This window comes from Heliconius melpomene, chromosome 7 (genome assembly GCF_056956725.1).
Source record: "Heliconius melpomene rosina isolate 202511_hmr_F chromosome 7, ASM5695672v1, whole genome shotgun sequence".
Taxonomy (NCBI): domain Eukaryota; kingdom Metazoa; phylum Arthropoda; class Insecta; order Lepidoptera; family Nymphalidae; genus Heliconius; species Heliconius melpomene.
The window spans coordinates 7,776,827-7,800,663 of record NC_140395.1 but is presented as its reverse complement, the minus strand read 5'-3'; the positions used below and the strand labels follow the sequence as shown (position 1 = coordinate 7,800,663).

General features: G+C 29.8%; 4 protein-coding genes across 6 annotated transcripts in view; 1 reads left to right on the top strand and 3 right to left on the bottom strand.

The window, feature by feature from the left end:
- Positions 1–15: 15 nt before the first annotated feature.
- LOC146537574 (enoyl-CoA delta isomerase 1, mitochondrial-like) lies at positions 16–5,250 on the bottom strand. Its single transcript, XM_085188664.1, has 6 exons — positions 5,116–5,250; positions 4,690–4,780; positions 3,844–4,085; positions 3,464–3,610; positions 2,184–2,396; positions 16–1,464 (listed from the first exon to the last, which is right to left on the bottom strand). The coding sequence occupies exons 3-6, from the start codon at positions 4,069–4,071 to the stop codon at positions 1,207–1,209; spliced, it is 846 nt and encodes a 281-aa protein (XP_085044790.1). The 5' UTR covers positions 4,072–4,085; positions 4,690–4,780; positions 5,116–5,250; the 3' UTR covers positions 16–1,206.
- A 137-nt stretch (positions 5,251–5,387) lies between these two features.
- On the bottom strand, positions 5,388–9,046 carry LOC146537573 (enoyl-CoA delta isomerase 1, mitochondrial-like). Of its 2 annotated transcripts, none has more exons than XM_085188665.1 (6): positions 8,887–9,046; positions 8,361–8,594; positions 7,956–8,102; positions 7,442–7,654; positions 6,097–6,398; positions 5,388–5,580 (listed from the first exon to the last, which is right to left on the bottom strand). In XM_085188665.1, the coding sequence occupies exons 2-5, from the start codon at positions 8,580–8,582 to the stop codon at positions 6,135–6,137; spliced, it is 846 nt and encodes a 281-aa protein (XP_085044791.1). In that variant the 5' UTR covers positions 8,583–8,594; positions 8,887–9,046; the 3' UTR covers positions 5,388–5,580; positions 6,097–6,134. The 2 variants fall into 2 exon arrangements, with proteins under 2 accessions (XP_085044791.1, XP_085044792.1); XM_085188666.1 differs by lacking the exon at positions 8,887–9,046 and adding an exon at positions 8,682–8,792.
- A 961-nt stretch (positions 9,047–10,007) lies between these two features.
- Positions 10,008–11,964, top strand: Cnep1r2 (CTD nuclear envelope phosphatase 1 regulatory subunit 2). 2 transcript variants are annotated; one of them, XM_085188668.1, is made up of 4 exons: positions 10,008–10,185; positions 10,527–10,610; positions 11,108–11,242; positions 11,555–11,964. In XM_085188668.1, the coding sequence occupies exons 1-4, from the start codon at positions 10,158–10,160 to the stop codon at positions 11,698–11,700; spliced, it is 393 nt and encodes a 130-aa protein (XP_085044794.1). In that variant the 5' UTR covers positions 10,008–10,157; the 3' UTR covers positions 11,701–11,964. The 2 variants fall into 2 exon arrangements, with proteins under 2 accessions (XP_085044794.1, XP_085044795.1); XM_085188669.1 differs by having other exon boundaries at positions 10,011–10,185; positions 10,539–10,610.
- Positions 11,958–23,837, bottom strand: part of LOC146537571 (CYFIP-related Rac1 interactor A) — a 28,344-nt gene continuing 16,464 nt past the window's right edge. The window contains exons 3-4 of the mRNA XM_085188658.1: positions 22,325–22,602; positions 11,958–16,310 (exon numbers count right to left, since the gene is read on the bottom strand). Coding sequence (XP_085044784.1) covers positions 16,046–16,310; positions 22,325–22,602 — 543 coding nt within the window. The 3' untranslated portion in view covers positions 11,958–16,045. The remainder of the gene's footprint in view (positions 16,311–22,324; positions 22,603–23,837) is intronic.

Sequence of the window (23,837 nt, the reverse complement as noted above, 5' to 3'; positions counted from 1 at the left end):
AAAAAAAAACAATTCTTGATTATAATTGTTTCATTTAAATTGTATAAGAATATAAAATCGTATACAGTGTATATTTTTTGTAAATGTGAGGTTAAAATCTATACTAATATAATAAAGCGGAAGAGTTTGTTTGTTTGTTTGTTTGTTTGTTTGTTTGAACGCTAAGATCTCTGGATATACTGGTCCGATTTTCATTGTTTTTGTTTTGTATGAAAGCTGCATTCTTCAGAAGTGCTATAGGCTATATAAAATTACATTATACATATAAATTAATATATTTTAAAGTACTTTCTAATTTGACATGCAATTTATTCTGCCATGTTAATAATAACCGTCGCGTCGCTACGCAACGGTTACCGCGACATTTTGATATTCATCCTTATGAAAATAAATATAAGAGTCACTTTTAGCATGTTATCTAGATTGAAATTATAGTTTACTGTATAACATTCTAATAAATAATTAAGGAGATGTCACTGATTCCAAATGACCTAGCCTACGGGCGGCATAGTATGACCGACGCGAACGGGCAGATGACATTGACGGATTTATAAATTTTCACACATTTTCGAACTATTGTTAATTTGTATGTAATTATTTGTTGTTTATAATTAATTTAAAGTACACTTTGGTTCTCTTCTTATTTTATTTGATATTGCTCGCAAAAATTATCCTATTTAATGTAGAGAAATGTTTAGTTATTTCATAGAGTCGATATCTAGGTACGCACGCACGAAAACTTTAGGTACTTTTTCTAATATTAAGAATACCTATCCTTTAGTTACTTTTACTCCTTTTGTTGGTTCATTACAATAACTAAGATATTTTTTTCTAATAATATGTCTCTACTTATTATTCTTTTGATTATTTAAGTTTATATTTTGTTGCTAATTCTATTGAAAATTGAAAATAATTTAATGAATATATTTAATAAATATTCTTATAGTTGAAGCAGGCGTAGCCGCGTCCGGGTCCGCTAGTACTATTTATAAAATATTAAAATTTCATCTCACACTTTAATATTAAGATCTATAGTTTATACATATTTGGTAATAATCACTGTTTAATATAATATCTTTTCAAAAATATCTATTCTTATGTCAAACATACTCATAGCATTGTACCTATTGCTAAAAATGTTATTAAAAAGGACAATCATTACTAAAATATGAACACTTGCAAATGGAACACAAAGTCAAATCCATTCTAATTTGCAGCTTTCTTTTTCAACGATTGAATGTATATTTCAAGACTTTGCTGTACTTGAGGGTTTTTGATGAAACCCAAAAACTCTTGTAAGTCCTTTTCTCTTCTGTCATTAAAATTTTTCAAAACAGTTTCTCGCATTTTCTGTTTTGTAATCGCGCGGGCTACTGGAGATATTCTATTGAATTTTCCTATAAAAGCTTTGCATTTGGCAATGGCATCAGCTTTGTCAGATGCTACTTCGTCAATAAGACCCACCTTAAACAAAAAGTTTTTATACTTATTTATCCTTGCCTTGCTCTAGCTACGTGATTGCAAAAATATAAAAATCATTATAGATTCATATTTTCTTTAGCTAAAGGTAAAATAACGAAACAAGCTTAGTGGTGAGCAGAATGCTTAAAACTTACATTTGTTTTTTTTTTTTTACTTTACACTCTGCATATAGGCAAAAAGAATGGAGTAAAAAGACACTCAACATAGGAGCCATATGCTGAGTGTCTCTTTTCACTTCATTCTTCCTCTGCCTACTGCCATATGCAAGATACAATGTGAAGCTAAGAAAATATTAAAATATAACAAGAGTTATTTTTTCAGAAATTCTACATAAAATGTAAATAAAGTAGTTCCCGATTATTATATTATCAGAAACATTCGCTATTTAGTGCCTATACAAAAATAAATGATAAATAATTAAAAAGATATGACAAAAAATAACATTTTCCATTTAACATTGGATATGCAAATTTTATTCAAATGTGATAATTAAATTACAAAAATATAAATTAAGGAAATTAATATTCAAATATTTTACTGTTGTTAAATTGTATATTTTTCTGAGTTTGTTTTTTGTGAATTATTTTTTGTTTCTGTATGTCTGTATGCAATTTAGGAAGTAGTTCTCTCTGCTTGCTCTGCTATATGTAAGATAAATTATGTGGCTTAAAAAAATGTATATAAAATATAGAATTTTTTACCTTTAATGCTTCATCTACTGAGAACATTCTAGCTGAAGTAAGAGCAAGTTCCGCTTGTCTTACAGGTATAGTATGGCTATAAGTGTCCATAAACCAATTGGGTGCTACAATACCTAAAGCAGTTTCATTGAGACCAATTGAAAATTTACCACCCACCATAACTCTGTACTCTGTTGATATACTTATAAGACAACCTCCAGCAGGAGCATGGCCCTAAAATAAATAATAATGTTATTTAATCATATAACAATAACTAATAATAATATTTTTTGTCAGCTTTAATCATTCCAGTTTAATAAAATTCTGTCCCAACTGGTCATTTTATTTACTGTTCTTAAGCCATTCCACTAATTATTACCTAGCAGTTGTAGGTAAATTTTATGTAATGTTTTTGTTCATCACTAATTTAATGTTATTTTTCTTAAGTATTTCGAAATTTTGTTAAAAGTTTAAATGTATGAGAAGACAGTAAAAAAAGGAAATGAACGAAAATTGGTAATGTAACATCACTAAGCCATAGAGTATTGTAGACAAAGGTAACCTAGTGTTAAAACATTGCGTGTTTAGAGGCAGTACCCAATGCAATGCTTTGTATTTTTACCAGAGTTTTAGTTAGAAGAATTTACTTCTTCAAGTAAGAATTGAACTCACAACTTTTGTATAAACAGTCTGCCCATTGTGCGTCAATTATCAACTTAAATAATAGAATATATAAGAGATAGCAAAAACTATATAAAAATGTAATGAATAAAACATATTTTAAATTAAAATATTATCTGTAATATTAAGATAGATGTAAATTTAATATTAAGTTTTTTAAAAAAAAGTATTAAATAAATTAATTTAATTGTAAAAATAAGTTAGTCATAATGTTATGTACACATAATATGTATATATGAAATATAAGAGGCTATTGTGGCACAATAGGACATAGTCAGTCTGTAAATACAATGGTTGTGGGTTTGATTCACATTCAGGGGAATAATTATACATACATTATTTTCATTTTCCTGCTCTGTTTAGTACCTGTGGATGTAAATGTATCAACACAACAATGACTTCTCATGACTGTCATCTATAGAGACTGCAGAGGTGCAGTAAAAGAAATAAAAAATCCAATCTGGTAGATAATGCATACTACAACTCAAATTTAGAGAAAGAAGTGTTTTAACACTAGGTCCCTTTTGTCTCATGGTAGAGACTAGGGATCTAGTGTTAAAACATTGCTATGTGAGAGATTCAGCATGAAGTTGTTTTTTAAATAAATATTTTAATCTTACATTTATAGCTGCTGCAGTTATAAAACTTGATCCAAACAATTTAAGATACATGTCTTGAAGGGTTTTCCAAAATTCTTCAGCTCTTTTGAAGTCAGGCTTGTACATTTCCATAATGTCAAGACCTGCTGAAAATACTGTAGGGGACGACTGAAATTATAAAAATAATAATAGTAATAAATTGAAAGAACAGAAACATTAAATTATATAATGAATACTTAAAAAGTGTTTTAAATAATTGTAAACACATTAACTTAATGCAGTGCTGCATTGATTCATACAATTTAACACAATATGCCTCAGTAAGTGGAAAACAGAGAGTCCTTACACTAGGTTTTTTGGGCCTATTCTGATTTATGAGTGGTGCAAATTTTAATACATACCGAAGTAATCACTAATCCTTTACTCTTGTTTTTTGCAACTTCATCTAATTTTACACTCATTTCCCTTAATAATTCAAGATTTAAGCTATTTACTGGTGGTCTTTGCAATGTCATTATAGATACTCCATCATTATCAATTGATAAGTCAACCAAGGGGCCTTGACTAGACATGGCTCTCAAGTTTGGAGCCAGATGTTTAGTTTTATGTATCAGTTGACGTAAAAGCATCTTGATTGATATTTCTGAAATATTGTAATACAATAGATTAACATTGCAAGATATTTTACACACAAAACCCAATGATTTAAAATTCTTCTTTCAATATTAAGTACAGTACAAATAATATAAACTTAGCTTTTTAGTTTTTTTTCAGCTTTATGCTGTATACCGCTTATAGCTGGATAGGTAGAGGGTACTTAGTGTTAAAACATTTTGTTCCCCACTTTCCGCCGAATTTACGTGGAATTTTGTATTGAGTGGCATTGCAACTCAACGCCGCGCCGCTCTCTTGGGACCAGAGCGAAGAAATAAAAATATTAATAAATAATAGTACATTCCCCCGAGTGGGCATCGAACCCACAAACGTCGCGATACAGTCACAGGTTTGTGCCCCTGCTCCACGACGACCTCAATATCATAGTATATGCTTCGCTTGTTTTTAAATAGATTAAAGCCTAATTAATATTTATTTATAAGCATATTTACTTATTGCACTTATTAATAATTATTGTACTAAATTTACAAATTTACAAACTAGTTTTACAAATTATTGTAAATAAAATATAATTATTATAAGAAAACTTCTCACTTATTTTATTAATATTAATAACAAAAACACTGTAATACCTGTTGCCGATCCGACCGTGGAAATAGCTCTTGGACTTTGTATTTTGACACTAAAACTCCTTAAAGTTGGTATAACAACTTTTTAATTTACCTATATGAGTTTTCAATACCACTTAAATGTCAGTTGTCAAAAATAAAAGTAGAGTATACAGTCATATATTACAGATGATACCGTAATAAATATGGCTTTGTTAAAAATTTATTAATATATATATAATGTAATGTAACTTCGCTCTATGTTATTACCTTTTAAGTATATTATAAGATAATAAGAAGATATGACACAAAAGATATTAATATTATATACACAAAAATGTAAAATACTTTACCTTTACTTTAACAACAATGTTTACAATATTTAAAAGCATACAGCATAATATACGATACTCAGGATGAAATATACAATAAATTTTAATTATTACTTACAAGGATACGTGCGCTGCAGTACGTCGCTTTAACTGAGTCTTATTCGTTAGATTAAAAGTTAAATATATACAATAAGGACATTATACTCGCAGTATATGATAAATATACGTGTCCAAAGTGGATTTTGCAGTTTCATTTGTATAATTTAAGCTCTAAGCTTTAATCATTAATAACAATTGAGTGTGGTTTATAAAAATTACTTGTAAATTAAACTTTTTTTTTGACATAAAAGCTTACGCTGCGTTATTATTATATATTAGAAAGAAAGTGAACTTAATTGATAAATATAATTTAAAATAAATGTTTATAAATCATATCAAAAAGACAATTAAAACATTTGAACATCTCCGTCTAAAGAAGGGTACATCATGATTATATTAATAAAAATAAGAACATGTTAAGAAGAAAATAGACGATACGAATCTGCAGTTTGCTGTCATAAATAATCCATGGGGTGGCTGTAATCTGTAAAATCATAAAATAACTAAATCTCTGTTTTAGTTGTTAGAACGAAAAAGGTAATAAACGTTAAGAAATATTATTTAAGCCAATTTTAGCCAATTATATTTTTTCACGCGCCACGCCACTATGAAATGTAACTAAATGCGACAGTGTTTTCAGGTCGATACCTCTTAGATACCTTGAAAAGCGATCTACACTTTAAAGGCCAGCAACGCACTTATAGCTTAGCTACTCGGGTGTTATACAGAGCCGTGGGGAGTGGCCACTTAGCGTCAAGAACACATAAAAAATAAAGATCACGTGACTTTTGCCACTTAGGTATATTACTTTGAGAAAAATAATTTCTTTATATATTTTAAACTACCACTATTGGGCTTATATATTTTTACCCACTAAAAAATTATTTATTAAAGTTAGTTGTTATTATTAAAAAAGACTTACTTGGGTGGATACAACAATACAAATGTTATTGTAATATAATTAAACAACATAACTATATCTGATATTAAATTAATTTACCTGTCTGTGAGTAAACTGTTTGTATACTTGCAAAATATTCAGTTCTTAATAATATTTTTCTTTTTTAACATTTCAATGTATTTTTCTAGATTTTTCTGTAAATCAGGATCTCTGACAAATGCCAAAAATTCTTCTACATCTAATTCTCGTCTCTCTTGAAATCTCTTTACGACTCCTTCTCTTATTCTCTCTTTACTAAGTGTTCGACAAAATGGTGAAATACCATCGAATTTTTGTATGAAGCTTTTACATTTAGCGATGGCGTCATCTTTGTCAATGGCAAGTTCGTCTATAAGACCCACCTGTAAATTAATTGGTATTGATAGTGATTGACCTTTTATATTACAAAACGATTGTTAGAATGGTTATTGTCATTTGTTGTGCAATTACTAAGGGCCTATTCCGTATTCAATATGATTTGTCTTAAAAATATTGAATATAAATTCCCCCGGTTCTGTTAGACAAAGCTCATCGTGTGATATATTATGTACTTTTTTAGCTTCATGCTGTATCATGTATAGCAGGGGGCATAGTGTCAAGACACTCCGCTCCCCATTTTCCAACTCAACGCCGCGCTCTGCAATATGATGTATGAAATGAAAAAAAAAATCTTATATGCAAAAGTAAAAAAAAAAGTATGGCTTAGTAGATCATAGATAGTCAGAGCGCTTGGTTTCCAAGAGACACGGGTTCAAATCCCACTACGTTCAAAGTTTTATACGTTTTCTAAATTAATAAAAAGCTTTTTTATTGAACGTGGCAAATTTGTTATGTGGCTGTTTAAAATCTGAATTAAAAAATACAATAGTTTCTTGTTTAGATACCATTTGAAGCGGTTCGATTATTCATTGGAATAATTATTAGTACTTATATAGTTAGGGTTAGATAAGAAGACATTTGAAAAGGAGTTTTCTGTATGCATAAATGTAAAATATAAATAGAGACTGAATAACGATATTTGTAATCAACAAATACATAAAAAACCTCAGCTTGTGTAAAAAAGTGACCGATACGTGAAGTAATGTAAAAATCAAATTTAAGAAAGTATAATTATAGCATAATAAAGTAGTTATTATTACTTTGTTATTATATATAATTAGTTATTTTTATTGTTATTGCGGGAGTAAAAAATATAAATTCCAAGAGTCATTTATTATAAAAGATTATTGTTATAGGAATCTACTATGTGAATTTACATTTACGAGTCATTGTTTAAAATAATCCGAAGTAGTGTCATCGTCTCATGATTTGGACTTTGTATTTGTATATTCACATCTTATTCCGGAAATGTTGAACTTCTTTTTGTCATTTTCAAAGTCAAAAACATAATAGTTAATACTTTTACCTTTAAAGCTTCCTCAGGTTTGAAAAGCCTTCCAGTTGTAAGAGCTAATTCTACTTGTCGTACTGGCATGGTTTGGCACAGTGCATCTATGAACCACCGTGGTGCTATGATACCTAACGCCGTTTCATTAAAACCAATTCTGGACTCTCCTTTCACCATCACTCTGTATTCTGTTGAAATTGAAATGAGGCAACCACCGGCTGGCGCGTGACCCTGGTGAAATAATTACCTAATTTAAAGAGAGCTAATTTATATTGTAATAATTTTATATAATATTTAATTTATTATACAGGCATTAAGTTTAACTTTAGGTACATGTGTTTTTTGCAACATCCCGTTTTTTGCATAAAGTTAGCATCGAGACCCACTGTTCTCTGCTTTTCGCCGGATAGCTTATTGAGTGGTTTAAGTTTAAAACACTTTGAATATGTATAATCATACTCCCGAATGTTACTAAGTGAGACAGCAACTAATTACACATCGAAATTCTAATCTATATTTAGTAGGTACTTACGTTAATAGCTGTTGCAGTAATAATATTAGAAGTAAATAATCGTAAATACACTTCTTGTAATGTTCGCCAAAACGTCTCTGCTCTTTTCATGTCAGGTTTATATATTTCCCTAATATCTAAACCACTCGAAAATACTGTTGGCGAAGACTGAAAATAGAAATATACTTAATATATTATTGTTATTAAGCATTTTAAGCCCAGCAGGATTATTGTTACAATTCTCAATCCATTTATTTTTCGTAACTGAGTTCTGAGTGATATTATTCTCAGAAAGCTAGCTTCTATTTACTTCTATACTCTTCTATTTTAATTTGAAAACATTTAAAATATTTACAATTTACATATATTGTCTTGGATCTATTCAAGACCTAATTAAACACAGTACAACGATAATAAAGAACTTACTGAAGTTATTATTAGACCTTTACTTTCAGTTTTTTCAATTTCATCGAGAGCCTCGTTCATGTCTTGAAGCAAATCGAGATTAAGGTTATTAACAGGAGGTCTTTGAAGCGTCATAATAGTTATCCCGTCGTTGCCAACAGCTAAATCTACCAAGGGACGATTGCTAGACATAGCCCTACAGTATAATCGTTTCGCGTTGCTTATTATTTTTCGTAAAAACATGTTGCCTGAAATCTGTATTGAACATAAATATTAACATTCATAAAAAATGCCATAATTGGCGATATTTTATGAAATTTTATTAGTTGAAATTAAGCTTACCTACTCAATAATTTAATTTAAAAGTCTTATCTTTATATTCTTATTAACTTTTATTATATAAGTTTTTAAAATGTATTATTTTTGTTTTTTTATACAATAGCACTGCATAACATCACTACCTTTATTGATTTCTCGTAAATTAAAACGTCATTAAAGCTAAACATTACGACTATATTCTATTATAATACAAAATAAGCGAACTCACCCGAGGCCTGTTGATGTAACACTGTTGTTTGTTAACACGAAAAAAAATATTCAGTAGGTACTTGATACAAAAAAAACGAAGGCACGTATGGCGTTAATATTGTGGTCGATTTAACTGATGTGACAATGTAAAAAGCCATTATATACAAATGAAGCAATATTTTATGTTATTGACAATATTGGAAGGTAGTTGTAAAATATTTTAATATTGTGGTAAGTTTCATTTATGTTAATGACTACTAAGGCTCAAGAATAATATTATTTATAGTTAACATTAATATACCTTATTTTTATATTATTAGCCGTTGAGGTCGTTGTGGCGCAGCCGCATAGCGTTCGACGGATGTGAGTTCGACTCGGGGTAAGGAATTATTTTTAATTAGTCGCTCTTCTAACAAGACAAAGCGCATCGTTGATTTGCCACTTAACGCAATGTCACGATAATTCGGGGTAAAGTGGGGAACGGAGTGTCTTAACTCTAAGTTCTCTTTGACTACCCTTGGAGCTAAAAAAATGTATAATTACATGATCAAGGCGATCGAAAATCAAAGTATGAGTTTTTATAGTTACATATGTGTCTGTCTCTCAGCGGATTGCGATGATTGTGGGTTCGATTCCCATTCGAGGAAGTGAAATATTTATTAACTTTTACATTTCATTTCTTCGCTCTGGTGTCGAGGCAAAGCGCGGCGTTAAATTGTGCCACTCAACACGGCAATCCATCAATTCGGCAGAAAGTGGGGTACGGAGTGTCTTAACGCTAGGTTCTCTCTATCTACTATACTGTGTGCGGGATACAGCGTGAAGCCGATTTGTGTAGTTCAAGCGGGCAAAGCGGCAGGCGGGCCGCTAATAAAAAATGAAGGATATAAAGAAGCACCTGTTTCTCGATTATTCGATTAATTCGATTGCTTTCCGTAATCAGTACGACAGCGCGCACAGCGACGGAACCGGTCTTACATTTTATTCGTCTAAAGAGGAAGACGAAGCGTCTGACCACTCTCTAAAGTGTAATTAATTTTTCATTTTACGTGACATTGACGAAGTAAATTGTGCTCTACTGGCACGCCTAAAACCCATAAAATAAGGAATTGGGACAGAGTACTTACAAATTGAAATATGAAATGTCAAACGTCAAACATTACTATTACGAATGTCAAGTTTACGGTAGAATTATTGGAACGATATTTTTAATATATTTATTATAAATAACAAATAAAATATTGCGCCCTGTGCCATTAATAATGTAAAATAGTGTTATTGAATAATAAAATGTCTTTGGAACAAACCGCTTGTGATGGTAAGTCGCAAATGATCAATATTTGTTGCTAACGAATATTCAAAGGATTTATAATCAGAGATTAAGAAATGCTAATCATCAGTGGACTAAATAGTATTAAAGATTAAGGAATCTTTGTTTATTAATTTTTACTTTGTGTTTAACTTAACTTAAAAACCTTAGTAAATTGTACTAGGTTTATACTCATTATATTTAGAGACTATTAGAGTCAATTTAGATCTTCATTTCATTTTACCTTTTATTAAGCAAGGAAAATTGTATTTTTTTATTATTAGCTTATTTTAATTTTTACCATGGAAGTTCTAACAAATACTAAAATATCTAATTTCTAATGTTACAAGCGGTTCTTACAGACTTGAAAGCTTTTGAAAGGCGTTTGACAGAAGTTATAGCATGCCTTCAACCAGCTACTATGAGATGGAGAAGTAAGTTAATTTTAAACATAACCACACTGAAAAGAGCCCCACTACCTTGGGTCTTTTATTAGTATTTATATAAAATGAAGTTGTTGAACTTTTATGTTTTTAAATAGCAACATAAAATACTTTAGGTTTTTTTTAGTGAACAACAAACTATTTAAACTACCAAAACTTATCTTGTATCTTATCAATGATTGTTGGCATTTTCTTTTTTCTTTGTAAAGAAAACAAAAAGTCAACTTTTAATACACTATTCACTACTTTTGTCTACCTGTTTTGGATTTACACCCAATTTTGGGTGTAAATCCAAAACATATTTTATAGTTATTGGCTTTGTCTATTCAGACCAATACATGAATACAATTAAATGAATATAAACATTCTTAGTGGAGAAATTTAAACTTGTTATTTTGAATACTCTATAGTATAATAGTTTTTATAATACATTTTATTAGTATTTGCAGGTAGTACTTATACAATATTTATATTTTTTACTATTACAGTTCTGCTAGCAGTTGTATCTGTGTGCACAGCAATGGCGGCGTGGCATTGGCTTACTGATCCACTTACACCAGTAGTATCTTTAACACAATCACTATGGAATCATCCCTTCTTTGCCTTTACTTCAACTTTCTTAGGTAAATTTTATTATACTGTGTTTTTATATTTTGTTATGTTTTTTAAATACATTAATTATTGGTCATGAACCATTTTTTTTATTAGCTTGTCATATTGTCATAAAGAATCATAAAGAAAAAACGAGTGCCAAACCCTATGGTCCTTGCTTCTTTATCGACAGGACAATAGAAACATATTTTTAAAACACATTGGAATTTTTGGCATATCTAGAATTGGATAAGAATGTTGGACATTTTCCAACAGGCACAGGTTTGAGTCATTCAAATTTAGTTGTTTTCTTAAAATATTTTTTTATTCTCTTTTACTTTCAGTATTACTATTCATGATGGGAGTACATAGAAAAGTAATAGCTCCGAGTATAATAACAGCAAGGACTCGGTCAGTTCTCAACGATTTCAACATGTCCTGCGATGAAAGTGGGAAGTTAATCTTAAAACCAAGACCAGCAAATACATAGATATAATTCAAATAGTCCCTATGTATAAATAGAAATGTCAAAAGAATATGTTTTTGGTAGAACAGAATAAAGGATCATTTTACTCTTATAAAAATAAAATAACTAAAATTATAAATATATTGCATATGCACTTATGTTCATAATTTTTTTTTAAAACAAGATGATTTTACATAGGGGTCATCGAATTATTTGTAAATATTAATTAAGTATGATTTTTCCTTTGTGTTCACATTATAAGATATAAATAAAAGAATATAAGAGAGACTATTTGTTTATTATTTATAACTTTGGTGTGTTTATATTATATATAATAAATAAATGACAACTAAGAAAATAGGTTTATCGTACATCTTAAACAATTATTAGTTAAACACAATTGACTTAAACCATCCAATAAACAACAGTTAGAATACAATATGCTATACTTTATCTATAATATATTCCGCTAAGATAATTGTAATAAAGGAATTCAAATTTTAACAGATCACAATATAAAGCAAGTATACTAATTGAAAATAGTAAGTTAGAAGTAGAAGATATTTATTTAATAAATGTATTTAACAAAGATTGTATAACATCAAAATATGAATTAGATGCGAAATAGATGCAAATTCACAGATATAAGGAACTTTTAGTATGTGAATAAATTACATTCGATAAGTATAAAATTCATTTGTGAATAACATTCATTTGCAGACTGTTACCAATATCTTTATTTCCAAGACTAGTTCTTTACTTAGCTTCATACTGTATGTAGAATAGAAACCATCTAATTTTACAACATGTCACAACATTGAATGTACCTTCACGTTTACAGTCAGATGCTGTGCCTCAGTACAATCTCATACTAAATACTACATTCACATCTAATCTATATTATTGTAGATAATTGTATTACAATAAAAAAAATATTATAAAAATTATTATAAATTACATATCAAAACTGTCTTATTAAAATTGGATTCTATAAGATGCGTATTTGATATGTAACTTAATTTAAGTGTTACAATATTAAAAAGTTATTTCAAACATAAAATAGTAATTGAACAAAATATGAAAGTTTTGGAGTTGTACAAGTTTACCTTTATGGATGTTCAATTCCTTATAAATGCAATGTGGGTACAAATATAATAGTAATATTAATTAAATAACCACACATATATCTCAACAATACTAACTACGTAAATAACAATATTGTGCTAACTGTGCAAGAAATATAAGTGTTAACTAATTTTTACCTAATATATAGATATTTAATACTTAATATTTTCTACTCTACTCATACATTTGTGCTGTATCTTAAATGGTAAATTAAATTTAATTCACTTTAAAAAACAATTTATTGCAGACTACACACACTTGATGCTGCATACAGATTATCTAAACTATATGCTAACCTAATAAACAGTTAACTTTTTATTAAGTTATTACAAAAACATTGAAATTAATCACTTTATGAACGTTTAGACATTTTTTGTCCTGCATAGCAGTTTAGGCAAAGGGAACCTATTATTAAGACACTCCATTCCCCACGCACCGCCCAATTTTTGAAATATTGCATTTTGGGTGGCAGAACTCCACGCCACTCGTTATAAGATCAAGGAATATAACCCCATTTTCCCGGGTGGGAATAGAATCCACAACCTTCCCGTTTACATTCAGACGCAGTGCCGCTGAGCTTCAAATTGATTAAGTTATTAAATGATAGATTATACTGTTTGTTAAGTTAGTATATAGCTAACTAGATAAACATGTATACAATTAAACTACATAAAAATCATAATATCTTAATGATTCAACTATATCGTTTATTGTGTATCTAAAAATAATTATACAAACATACAATTTCTTTTCCAAAAACTGTTTTGATAATTTTATCTGCTTTAGAAATAAAAACAAAGAAAATGTACTATACTATAGTTAACGACGCGATGTGAAATCAAAAATTAAATCCTTTTAAAAGTAGTACGGCAGTTTTTTAAAAAAGTAATAGTAAGTTTATTTGATTGAGAATGTATGATAGAAAAAGCAATAATTTTTTTTAAATACATTTTCTTTGTTTTTATTTCTTTATTTAAAGAATTTATCTAAGAAATCGTTTCATATAATACTGAAAATCAGCTAAATCTGAATTCACTTTGTATGAAAAACTCCAACATCCTATACATTTTCTTTTCTTTATAAAAAATTGAAATTACAGAAAAACAAGATAAAATTATTCAAAAAAGATTTTTTTAATTGTAGATCTGTATTATTTATTTATACTGTGCCATTACACACAAATTCAATTACATTTTAAAGCTTTTACCTAACTTTTATGAAACACAAATAATAATATATGTTTTATATTATTGAATATTTAATTATATATTATAGTAATTTGTGCAATTTAAATTAGGAATAGAGCAAAGGAAGACATAGTCAAATTAATTTCAGATTTAAATGTAGCTGTTATGGACTTTGAACTAACTGGCTGAATATAAATTTATTTTACATATTACAATTAATTTAAAAATAAGTAGTACACTTTTTTATTTTACATAGTATATATTCTTGTAGATAGATGTATTTCTCTAAACTGGATAATTAACTTATTATTTTAAGATTTTTTAGATAACTGGTAAGTAGTATAGTTTGTAACTAAAAAAATGTCAGTTTACAATTTTTCTTAACAATATAAGTGCAATATAATAACCACAGTATATATGTAAGTTATTCTTATTTTGTCAATTCATAATATAATAAAACATATATAAAAACTTTTTATTGTTTGATACATAACATCAAGGCAGTGGTACATGGTACTTGCATTATTTAATTATGAACAATATCATTACGTAATATTTTTAACCGACGAAAAAACCGGAGTTTCTCTGTTCGACGTGTATATTTTTCTTATTTTAGCCTCAAATATAGTTAACTTAATTAACTTACGTTATTGTTTTCTTTTATCAATAGTATATGGTAAGGGTAGCCTGTCAACAGTTTGGTATAATTTTGTATGTCAGTCTTTGTGTTAATTACACAACTTATGATTTTTTTTAGACTAAACCAGGTAAATGTGAAGACAAATTAAAATTTAAAAAACATTACTCCCGAGGCTTATTACCTAATATATTTTGGAATTACAAAAATTTTAGTAAAAAATTTCACTGGGCGTAATATTGCACAATTTGTTGTGGTAACCAATTAATTATTATTATAATTTCAAGGCAGTTTTCATTATATTTAGGTAATACTTTGTTTATTGAAACTCTACAGCTTCTTATATAAGGATTAAAATCTATCTTATAACTGACTTCAATAAATTCTGTTGATTGTTGTGACTAGTGTTGCCAGGTCCAGTGTGAGATGTTCCTCACATAAATGGGAGAAGTTAAATGAAGAAACAAAAATAAGAATTTTACAGAAAAAATCCCAAATTCTGCTCTGGCAACATTAGTTGTGACATATACATATACATCTACACCTAAACGAACCTTACAGTCGTGTGGGGGGGTAAGGGAACGATTTCTCAAAAATAATTGGTTTGCAGTTTGCTTTATAAGCATTATCTAAAAGGATTTAACTATTAGTGCAACTATTTACCACATACGTACAATAATATATGCATCGATTTTAATTAGTATATTATAGTACAGTTAAATACTTCTGAAAATTTATTTACCGTTTCCACCATTTTGAGGTAATCTATGTACATCACACATTGATATATTTTTGGGCCTTATATTTTCAAGGAAGTTATATTAAAACGATTCGAATAAAATATTTCTTAATTAACTATAACATGTAATAACTAGCTAGAATAACTACTTCTGCCAGTTGTAACTTGATTTATAAATAAAAAAATAGCTTACATGATTATTATCATGAGAAAATATTTTAGTGTGCAATTCTAGGTTTATTTCATTGTATAATGTTAAATAATAAGATATCTGATTGCAAAATCGTAATAATCAATGTAAGATTAGTATTGGTCAAATTAAGTTATTAAGAAAAAAAAAGGAGTAGAATATTGGTAACACATATTTTTCTTTCTTCAATAAACATAGTCAATTTAAAATATAGCATTTTTCTATTGGACAAACAAAAGAATATAAATATTAAACATGCGAAGAAGTGCAAGTTTTAAAGATTTAAACTTAAATTATATATTTCATACGTGCCTCACTTATTTACTTACTTTCATCTATTAAAAAGATAAAAACAAATAAAACGCGGTTACGATACGAAAATCAAGTTACAACCATACAATGAAAAGAGCAAAGTAAATGCCGACGAGAAATCCCCATTTTTTATTGTCACATCATTCCCCACAGCAACATGCAAGGCTTGAGTGGTGTCCTCACGCGGCCAACAAAGCCCTTATATTTTTCGGAGTGGATTGACTATTTAAATGCTTTGTCGTATATCTAAGAGCGTTGAGTAGTGGCTCAGCTTTTTGCGGAGGCTGCTGCTGCAGGAATTTCACACATCCTTTGACATCAACTGAGGAAGAACGACAGAAAGCTCCAGAAGGGTGTACCCAGTCGTAGAGTATTATTAAGCCTACCATCACTCGGAGTACCAGCAAAGAGGTTTCCTCGCGGCTGAATTGTGCAACCAGTTTCCTGAAAGCGAAAATTGTTTGAATTTAATATAAGACTAAACATAGGAAACTCATATGATATAACAGTCTGTCGCGAAATAAAACAAAAATTGATGAAAAAAAGGTATAGCTTAATAAATTTATTTCTATATTGAATTTTATTAGGTAATTAAAAAAAGTTTATTTATAATTAGAGCAAATTATAATAATAATCTCTCTATAATCGAAACATAAATAGCAAGTAACTTCCGCTCATTTCCTAAAAAAAACATATATCTTATCTCTGTAACCCACATTGAACAGCCAATCAGCTACTAATATAATATTCCACGTTAACCGTTATTCCAGTTCCTGGCCTAATTATACCAAGCCTAGTTACCTGTTTTAATAAATAAATAGACATATGTCGGGCTCATGGCGTTGGGTAAACAACACGTTTAACCTATGGGGATTTACAGCACAATAAACGTATGTAGGAATCGCTATTCGGGTCGCTGGAGACCGTCCACGGCATAAATGCATAAACCACGTCTTTGATGTTCATAGCAGACATGTTTATGCATATTTTGTATTTCGAACAAAATACTTGTTCCGTTTCTTTTGAAGATACAGGTCATGTTTGCGTTTTTGTATAGTCATTTTTAGTATATATTGGACAAATGAGATTGCTGTTTCATTACAAATTAGGCGAAATCAATGAGTTTATTGAACAATTGTTACATATTTATTTAAAAAGTTAAGTAACATCTAGTAAAAATAAATAATATATGTCTGCTAGCGTTACCGCCAAAATAAAGTTTTAAAATACAAGGTATTGGTATTTCATATATATTACTACATTTTTATAACAATCATCAATCTCAATGTCACAGATTAAACGTAGGTACTAGATAGCCTATCAACTAATATCAAGCAATAGATATGTATTTATAAAATAAAAACTTTTTTCTTTCTAAAAATGCAGCTGCGTTTTGCCATTTTTGAAACAATATTTAAAATGGGTACCTATAACGTGAAGATATGACACCATTTTTTGTAGGTCGTCATAATCATAATATAATATCTATATGCACGTCTAATATATCCCACGGATGTGGGATCCGTTGTCATAATACAGATTTACACAAAAATAATTGTTACAGAGACCTCCTTTTAATCAAGTAATTCTGGTATCAGGGGACGCCGCTCTTCCAATACAATATACAAAATATCTATTATAATAAAAATATATATTATAGCTCACTTAGGGGGTGAATTCTAGAAAACCATGAAACACATGTTCAAAGAAATATTTTTAAGAGTCTAAATTTCTAATTTTACAAAAATCGATGGCGATTTAAAATTTTTTCCATAAAAACTTTCAACCCCTTATTTTCGCCCTTAGGGGGTGAATTCTAGAAAACCATGAAACACATGTTCAAAGAAATATTTTTAAGAGTCTAATTTTCTAATTTTATAAAAATCGGTAGCGATTTAAAGATTTTTCCATACAAACCTATTTCACCCCTTTAGGGTTAAAATTTTTCAAAATCCCTTCTTAGTGGATGTCCAGATTACGAAAGAAAACATCTGTCCAAATTTCAAGTTTCTACGCACAGCGGTTACGGCTGTGCGTGCGTCTTACCTCAGTCAGTGAGGACAAGTCCTTTTATATATATAGACTAGCGACCCCCTTGCGGCTTCGCCCGCTTTTACTACTGGATTATTCATATAATGTATGTTTGCAAAGCACTTAAGATAATGTGAAAATTAATTAAACTCTAATGCAACCCGCATTTTCGTAGTTTCAATAAGGATTTTCCAATTGTTTTACACAGCAAGGATTTTTTAGTAGGTATCGTAATTTTAAATTTTTGCTACTAATCTTTTCAAGTACTTCTTTAAATATATTTAAATGACTATTTTTAAACGGAAGAAATTATAAACAAAAACCTACCTACTAATAACTACTGCAAAAAATATGAAACCAAATATATCGCGCTGAAATAATACATTCAACTCCAATTATCCAATACGTGCAAACGCATCTAAATCTTCGTTGCTATGCCTCTATAGCGGGCGGGTTTTTTTTTCGAGCTTGTGGTTAATGCTGAAGAGGGTATTCTGTCCCTGGTGAAAAGCAAGCACTACGTGGCTGCCTGTGAGGAAAATTAAATAGAATGCATTGGCCGGGAATCGAACCCGGGACGCCCGCGTGGCAGGCGAGCATTCTACCACTGAACCACCGATGCGTGTAAGGCAGGCGGGCGCGGCGGACGCATGGCGAGTGGCGAGCCGTTTCCCAGCAAGGATGTTTTGATATTGTAACAACTTCTAAAGTACTTATTAAAATGAAAAAATAGTAAAAGACAGTTTTGATCTACATTAAATGGCCAACGTAACTAATATACTTATTTATATGCTGAGAGTAAGGGATAAGTGAAACTTGACTGAACGGCGTGATGTATCAATAATTAAATGCGTTTTTCTCTAAAACTATTCGCAATTTCGAAATAGTGTAAAAAGCAAATTTTATCTTCGTTTAACGTAGAAAATTAATAACGTATTTTAAAGGATAAGGATTAATACCATTATGGAAAAATATCCCTCACAATAAAAAATATATTGAAATTACTATTTTTAGACAGAAATATGATCACTACACGTTATCCTTAAAAGATAAAAATATGCTGTCGCTGACTTTTTTGTAGATCTTTTTAAGAGGAATAATACTCCAGTACATTATTTTCATGTAGTACTTACCATTAAAGCAGCGCATGCGCGAAAGTGTCTCAACTGGTAGGACTTTATACACATTTATCGTATTTATGTTAATTTACATAAGAATGTACAAATAATAAACTATATATAAACCTTCCCTGAGAAATACTCGACCTATTGGTGAAAACCGCATAAATATCCGTTGGGTGGTTTAGAAGAAGAAGAGTTAGAAAGTTCAGACAGACACGAAAAGCGACTTTGTTTTATAAGATATAGGATAGGATAAACAAGACTGTGAATTAAGCATAAACTAAGAAAGTACCTAGTAATTCTTTCATATAATAGGTCTCTAATCTCTATATATATATAATTTATATTTTACATTTAATAAATTTTGTAATTTATCACAATGTGTCATAAATCGGTTATTAAAATCCCGAAGATATTATTATTAACATTCAAGGCACGCTGCCATTGTCACTTTCAATGGCGCGGTCGATAGGGTGGGTGTATTGGACCGAACGGGTTAAGTGAATGAAATTGTACAAGCAATTGTGAATCATAACAGCTTTAAAATAAATACGTCAATCGTGTGTTTCTGAACAAGAACGAGGTTCGCATATACCAAATCATTTGATAAGGAAGTTCATACGTCAGAGGATGACCGGTGTAACTCCAACACTGCACGTATGTTCATCTATTAGATTTACAATATTTCCTATCCACATTTGGCTCTAGGTATTAATGTCAGGTGGTAATTTATGTATGGATGTCGATTTCGCGGACATCCGTTGGAACATAGATGGTTTAAAAACGGCGTTAAAAAATTCACGAAACTGATAACGTTATCATAAGAGACAAAAATGTTGGTTGTTATCATTGATAAGAGTATCTGCTAATGTTTAAAGCACTTTTTATTATGGTGTTTCGTTAAAATATGGTAATAACCATGTTACAGTGCACATATTTGGCAGTGCCTGCTATATAAACAGGGGTTGAATGTTCGTGTTAGGCACACTGGTGTTTACCTAAAATTTTAAAAATAGATATTGAGGTGTAGAGTTTCGCTTCATATTATTCATTTTAAATATTAGAAGGAACGAAAATGACATCATACTTAATTATATTGTACATCTGGATTTTATGATATGGCTTTTGTATATGTATTCGTTTACTTTTTAGTAATATACGTTTCAATTTACAATGGACTGATATTATCATGAATGTAATATACTTGTAAATTTATAGGTGTATTCCTAATAAACCCTGTATCCTGCACAGAGCAGGGTAGACAAATGGACCCTAGAGTTAATCATAACTGTTCCGTTCCCCAATTTCCGCCGAATCCTGGAGGCATTGCTTGTTGAGTGGCGGAATTCAACGCCCCGCCCTATCTCGACGCCACAAAAGGTTATAAACTTAAATAAATATTTCATTTTCTCGAGTCAGGATCGAACCCACAACCAGTTATTTCTCCACATGTATTTCTCTATATGTACGCATATAGAAACAGACCTATATTAAAATATAATAATCACAAACAATACTGGTAATAAGGAAGTAGATAGACTCAAATCGAAAGGGGAGTCGTGTGAGTGACATTTTATTTATCATTATTTCATTATAGTTGGTTAACATCGAGTGACGACTCGACTCCAGCAATATATCGAGTGGTATCATAAACTCGCTCTTGTCGCAATCAGGATGAGTGTAACATCCACGTGCAGTACTTTAATCATATTTTCAAAACAATTGTTATAGATAACTAAGAAGATAATTAACATTGTCATTTTATTTATGTATCCAATAACTATTATTATCTTATAATTAGTTTAAAAAACAGCATTTTTTAATGTGTTATGCGTCATCGTTTATATTTCACATAATATAACTCCAGCCTTCGATTTAGACATAGAAAATTTAAAGGCGAACGTTCCCTACTTTCAGCAATCTTTTGTTATTACTTATTTAACAAGTTTAACCCAGCAAAATTACAATTTTTTCTATGGATTTTGAGTCGTCATCAACGTCCCATGTGTGCCAATCAATAATTTTCAAGAATAATTGTAATAAAAACAAAAAAAAAATACATTTATTATTTTGTATCAGTCCTTCTCATTATATTTAACCGGACTTTACGCACTTTCAGCCGGATATGGGCGGACAAAATTATCATATATAACGTAGAATCCTGTCATCGTAGTAAATGTTTAAGCTTAAATGACATATTTACTATAATATATAATTTATGTTTTTTACTAACAAATATTTATATATAAGAAAATATTAATATATTTAGAATATATTAATATAATTCGTAATGTTCAGTACTTATTTCATATATAGAAAAGTTATTTTTCTTACATTCATTTATGCATTTTACATTGATATATCTACGCGCGCCAAGGAGAGGTCGTAAAGTAAAACGTACTACAATATTTATGTGCTTCTTAGCTTATACCTACAGACTGAGTTCAATGCTCCAAAGTTACGAAACTACAGTAGAAGATTAAAAGGACATTGCACAGATTATATTAGTATTGGTGATGGGACGACTATAGTTAAAGGTTCAAATCATTTATTCAAATTATAAAAAGGATTTATGCCCTACCTAGCAAAAGCCTCAAGATGAAGGAAAACTAAGACAAACGGATATTTTTTCTATATTAACTGCAACAAAAATATGGGTAGGCAAATTTGTAAGTACCTATTTTATGAGATATCTATGGGCAAGGTTTCCTAAAAAAAAGTCTTTGTGTCATAATTCACTTTATAATGGCTAAAGTTTTAATTTTAAAATATGTGATAAAATTCAAAGTTAAAAATTTTATTCAGAGTAAACGTTACACTTGCTCAAAGAATGTCAAGCCCCTGTCATCAATTTGAAAAAAGACTACATTTAGTATTCGTCTGAGAGAATCTGGTGTAGGAAATGCAGTGAGTGTTTATAAAAAATAATATACCTAGTTTTATACAGATTTTTCGTAATCTATATATTATGTTAAATACAAATTTATATAAATAAAAACATATAAATATTATAATAAAATGCAAAATGAATTAAAAAATATATCCATAATAAATTAAGCTATTAAGAATTTGATTAAATTTTGCAATGTATAGTGAAAGTTTAGTGAAAACAAAAAAAAAGATGTCATAAATAGAAATGCATTAAAAGATAATGCTGCAAATATTTATCGAGTACTCCAATATTACTCACATTAATTTATCATTATGACAAATTATTTGATGTCATTAAGATTTATAATGAAACAATACATTAATGAAACAGATGTAAAGAAAAAAAAATACTCAAAAATAAACTAAAATACTTACGGATTTTCCAACATTCGCAAGCACACTTTGGCCATAGTGCTGAGAGTTTCCGTTGTATTTTCTAAATCTTGTTGATTATCGTTCACGAACTGGCTAGTCGCTTCAGACAGCACTTTCAGCATCGACGTGGCTTGAGCGTAAAACAGCGACATGCGGTTCGCTACTTCAGCACTTATGTGAGGTTCTTCCCCTGGTGGAAGTTCAGCATTTATGAGTCCACTCCGCGATACAATTCTTCTATAGTAGCTGAAGTCGTTTTGTATGGCTGGCGTTTTCATCTGAACAAAAGTTATTCACTAGTTAGTATAAGTGATTATTATAGATTTATATTGAAATTATAAAAAAAAGCTTTATTGATGAGAGTCTTATTAAAAACCATAAAAAAGGGTTCTGGAGTACTGTTAAGTGCAAATATCAATAAAGTTAATATAAAATACCACTAATGAGAATTATTAACCATTAATCCTTCACTAGGCGTTCTTTAGCATCGCTGATTCAATACTGGGGTAATTCAGAGCACCCGGTTAAAATAGTAACATCAAACATGTAAATATTCTCTATTCACCCCACTTAATTGAAGTAAATAAACAAACCCACCAGAATGAGTCAGCTTATTGCGGCGAGGTCAGACGGGCTTTCTATTACAATGTTCAATTTGTCGAATTCGCCACCTTAGTAGTTGATGGATGACTCATGATAAAGTAATGAGTAATTATAAACAATATACAATAGAGAACGTGGATGGACGTGGACATAATTGAAGTGTTGAGGATTAATTATTGTTTCTTTAAAGATCGTCGTGGGCTTGGCGAGTCTTGTAAAATTATCATATACTTAAAAGTGTAGATACAAGTTTATAAATCAAAATTCTTCTTCTTATTTAAGCTATATCGCGCATACAATAGGATAGGCAGCCAAACTAGTGTTAAGACACTCCGCTCGACCCTTTCCGTCGAATTTAAATTTTCTTATTAAAGAAACACCATATTAATTTCCGGCCCAAATGGGTACTAATCGCGGAGTTTGCAACTAACGGAGTAGCTCAGAAATAGCGAAGTCATAAACTTTGATCGCATGGTACCGTGACATCAAAACCTGTTTTTCGTTAATCTTTGTTACGCAAAATCGATTTCGTCTGTGCTAAAATTGTGTCAAAAAATCATATGGCTGCTAAATCGTTTCGCTATAGATTTCACCATACCGTTCTATTTTCCAGTTAAAAACATTCTATAGGCATGTATCGAATTGCCAAGATAAGTACACTTCAGTTTCCTTCAGTTCCTTAAGTGTTTTTGAATAAAGTGAATACAAACAAACTCTATATCTCATTTCCTCGAGACTCAATATGGCCTTATTTTTTTCCTTCCAATTTATTATGTAGGAAAAATATATAGGATAAATCAAATCAGGTTATTTATTATAGTGTAAGTAAATAATTTAAAATTGATTAATAAATTATTTATATCAGTATATCAGACCGGAGGCAACGACACTGCAAGGTTGGGGTCAAAGT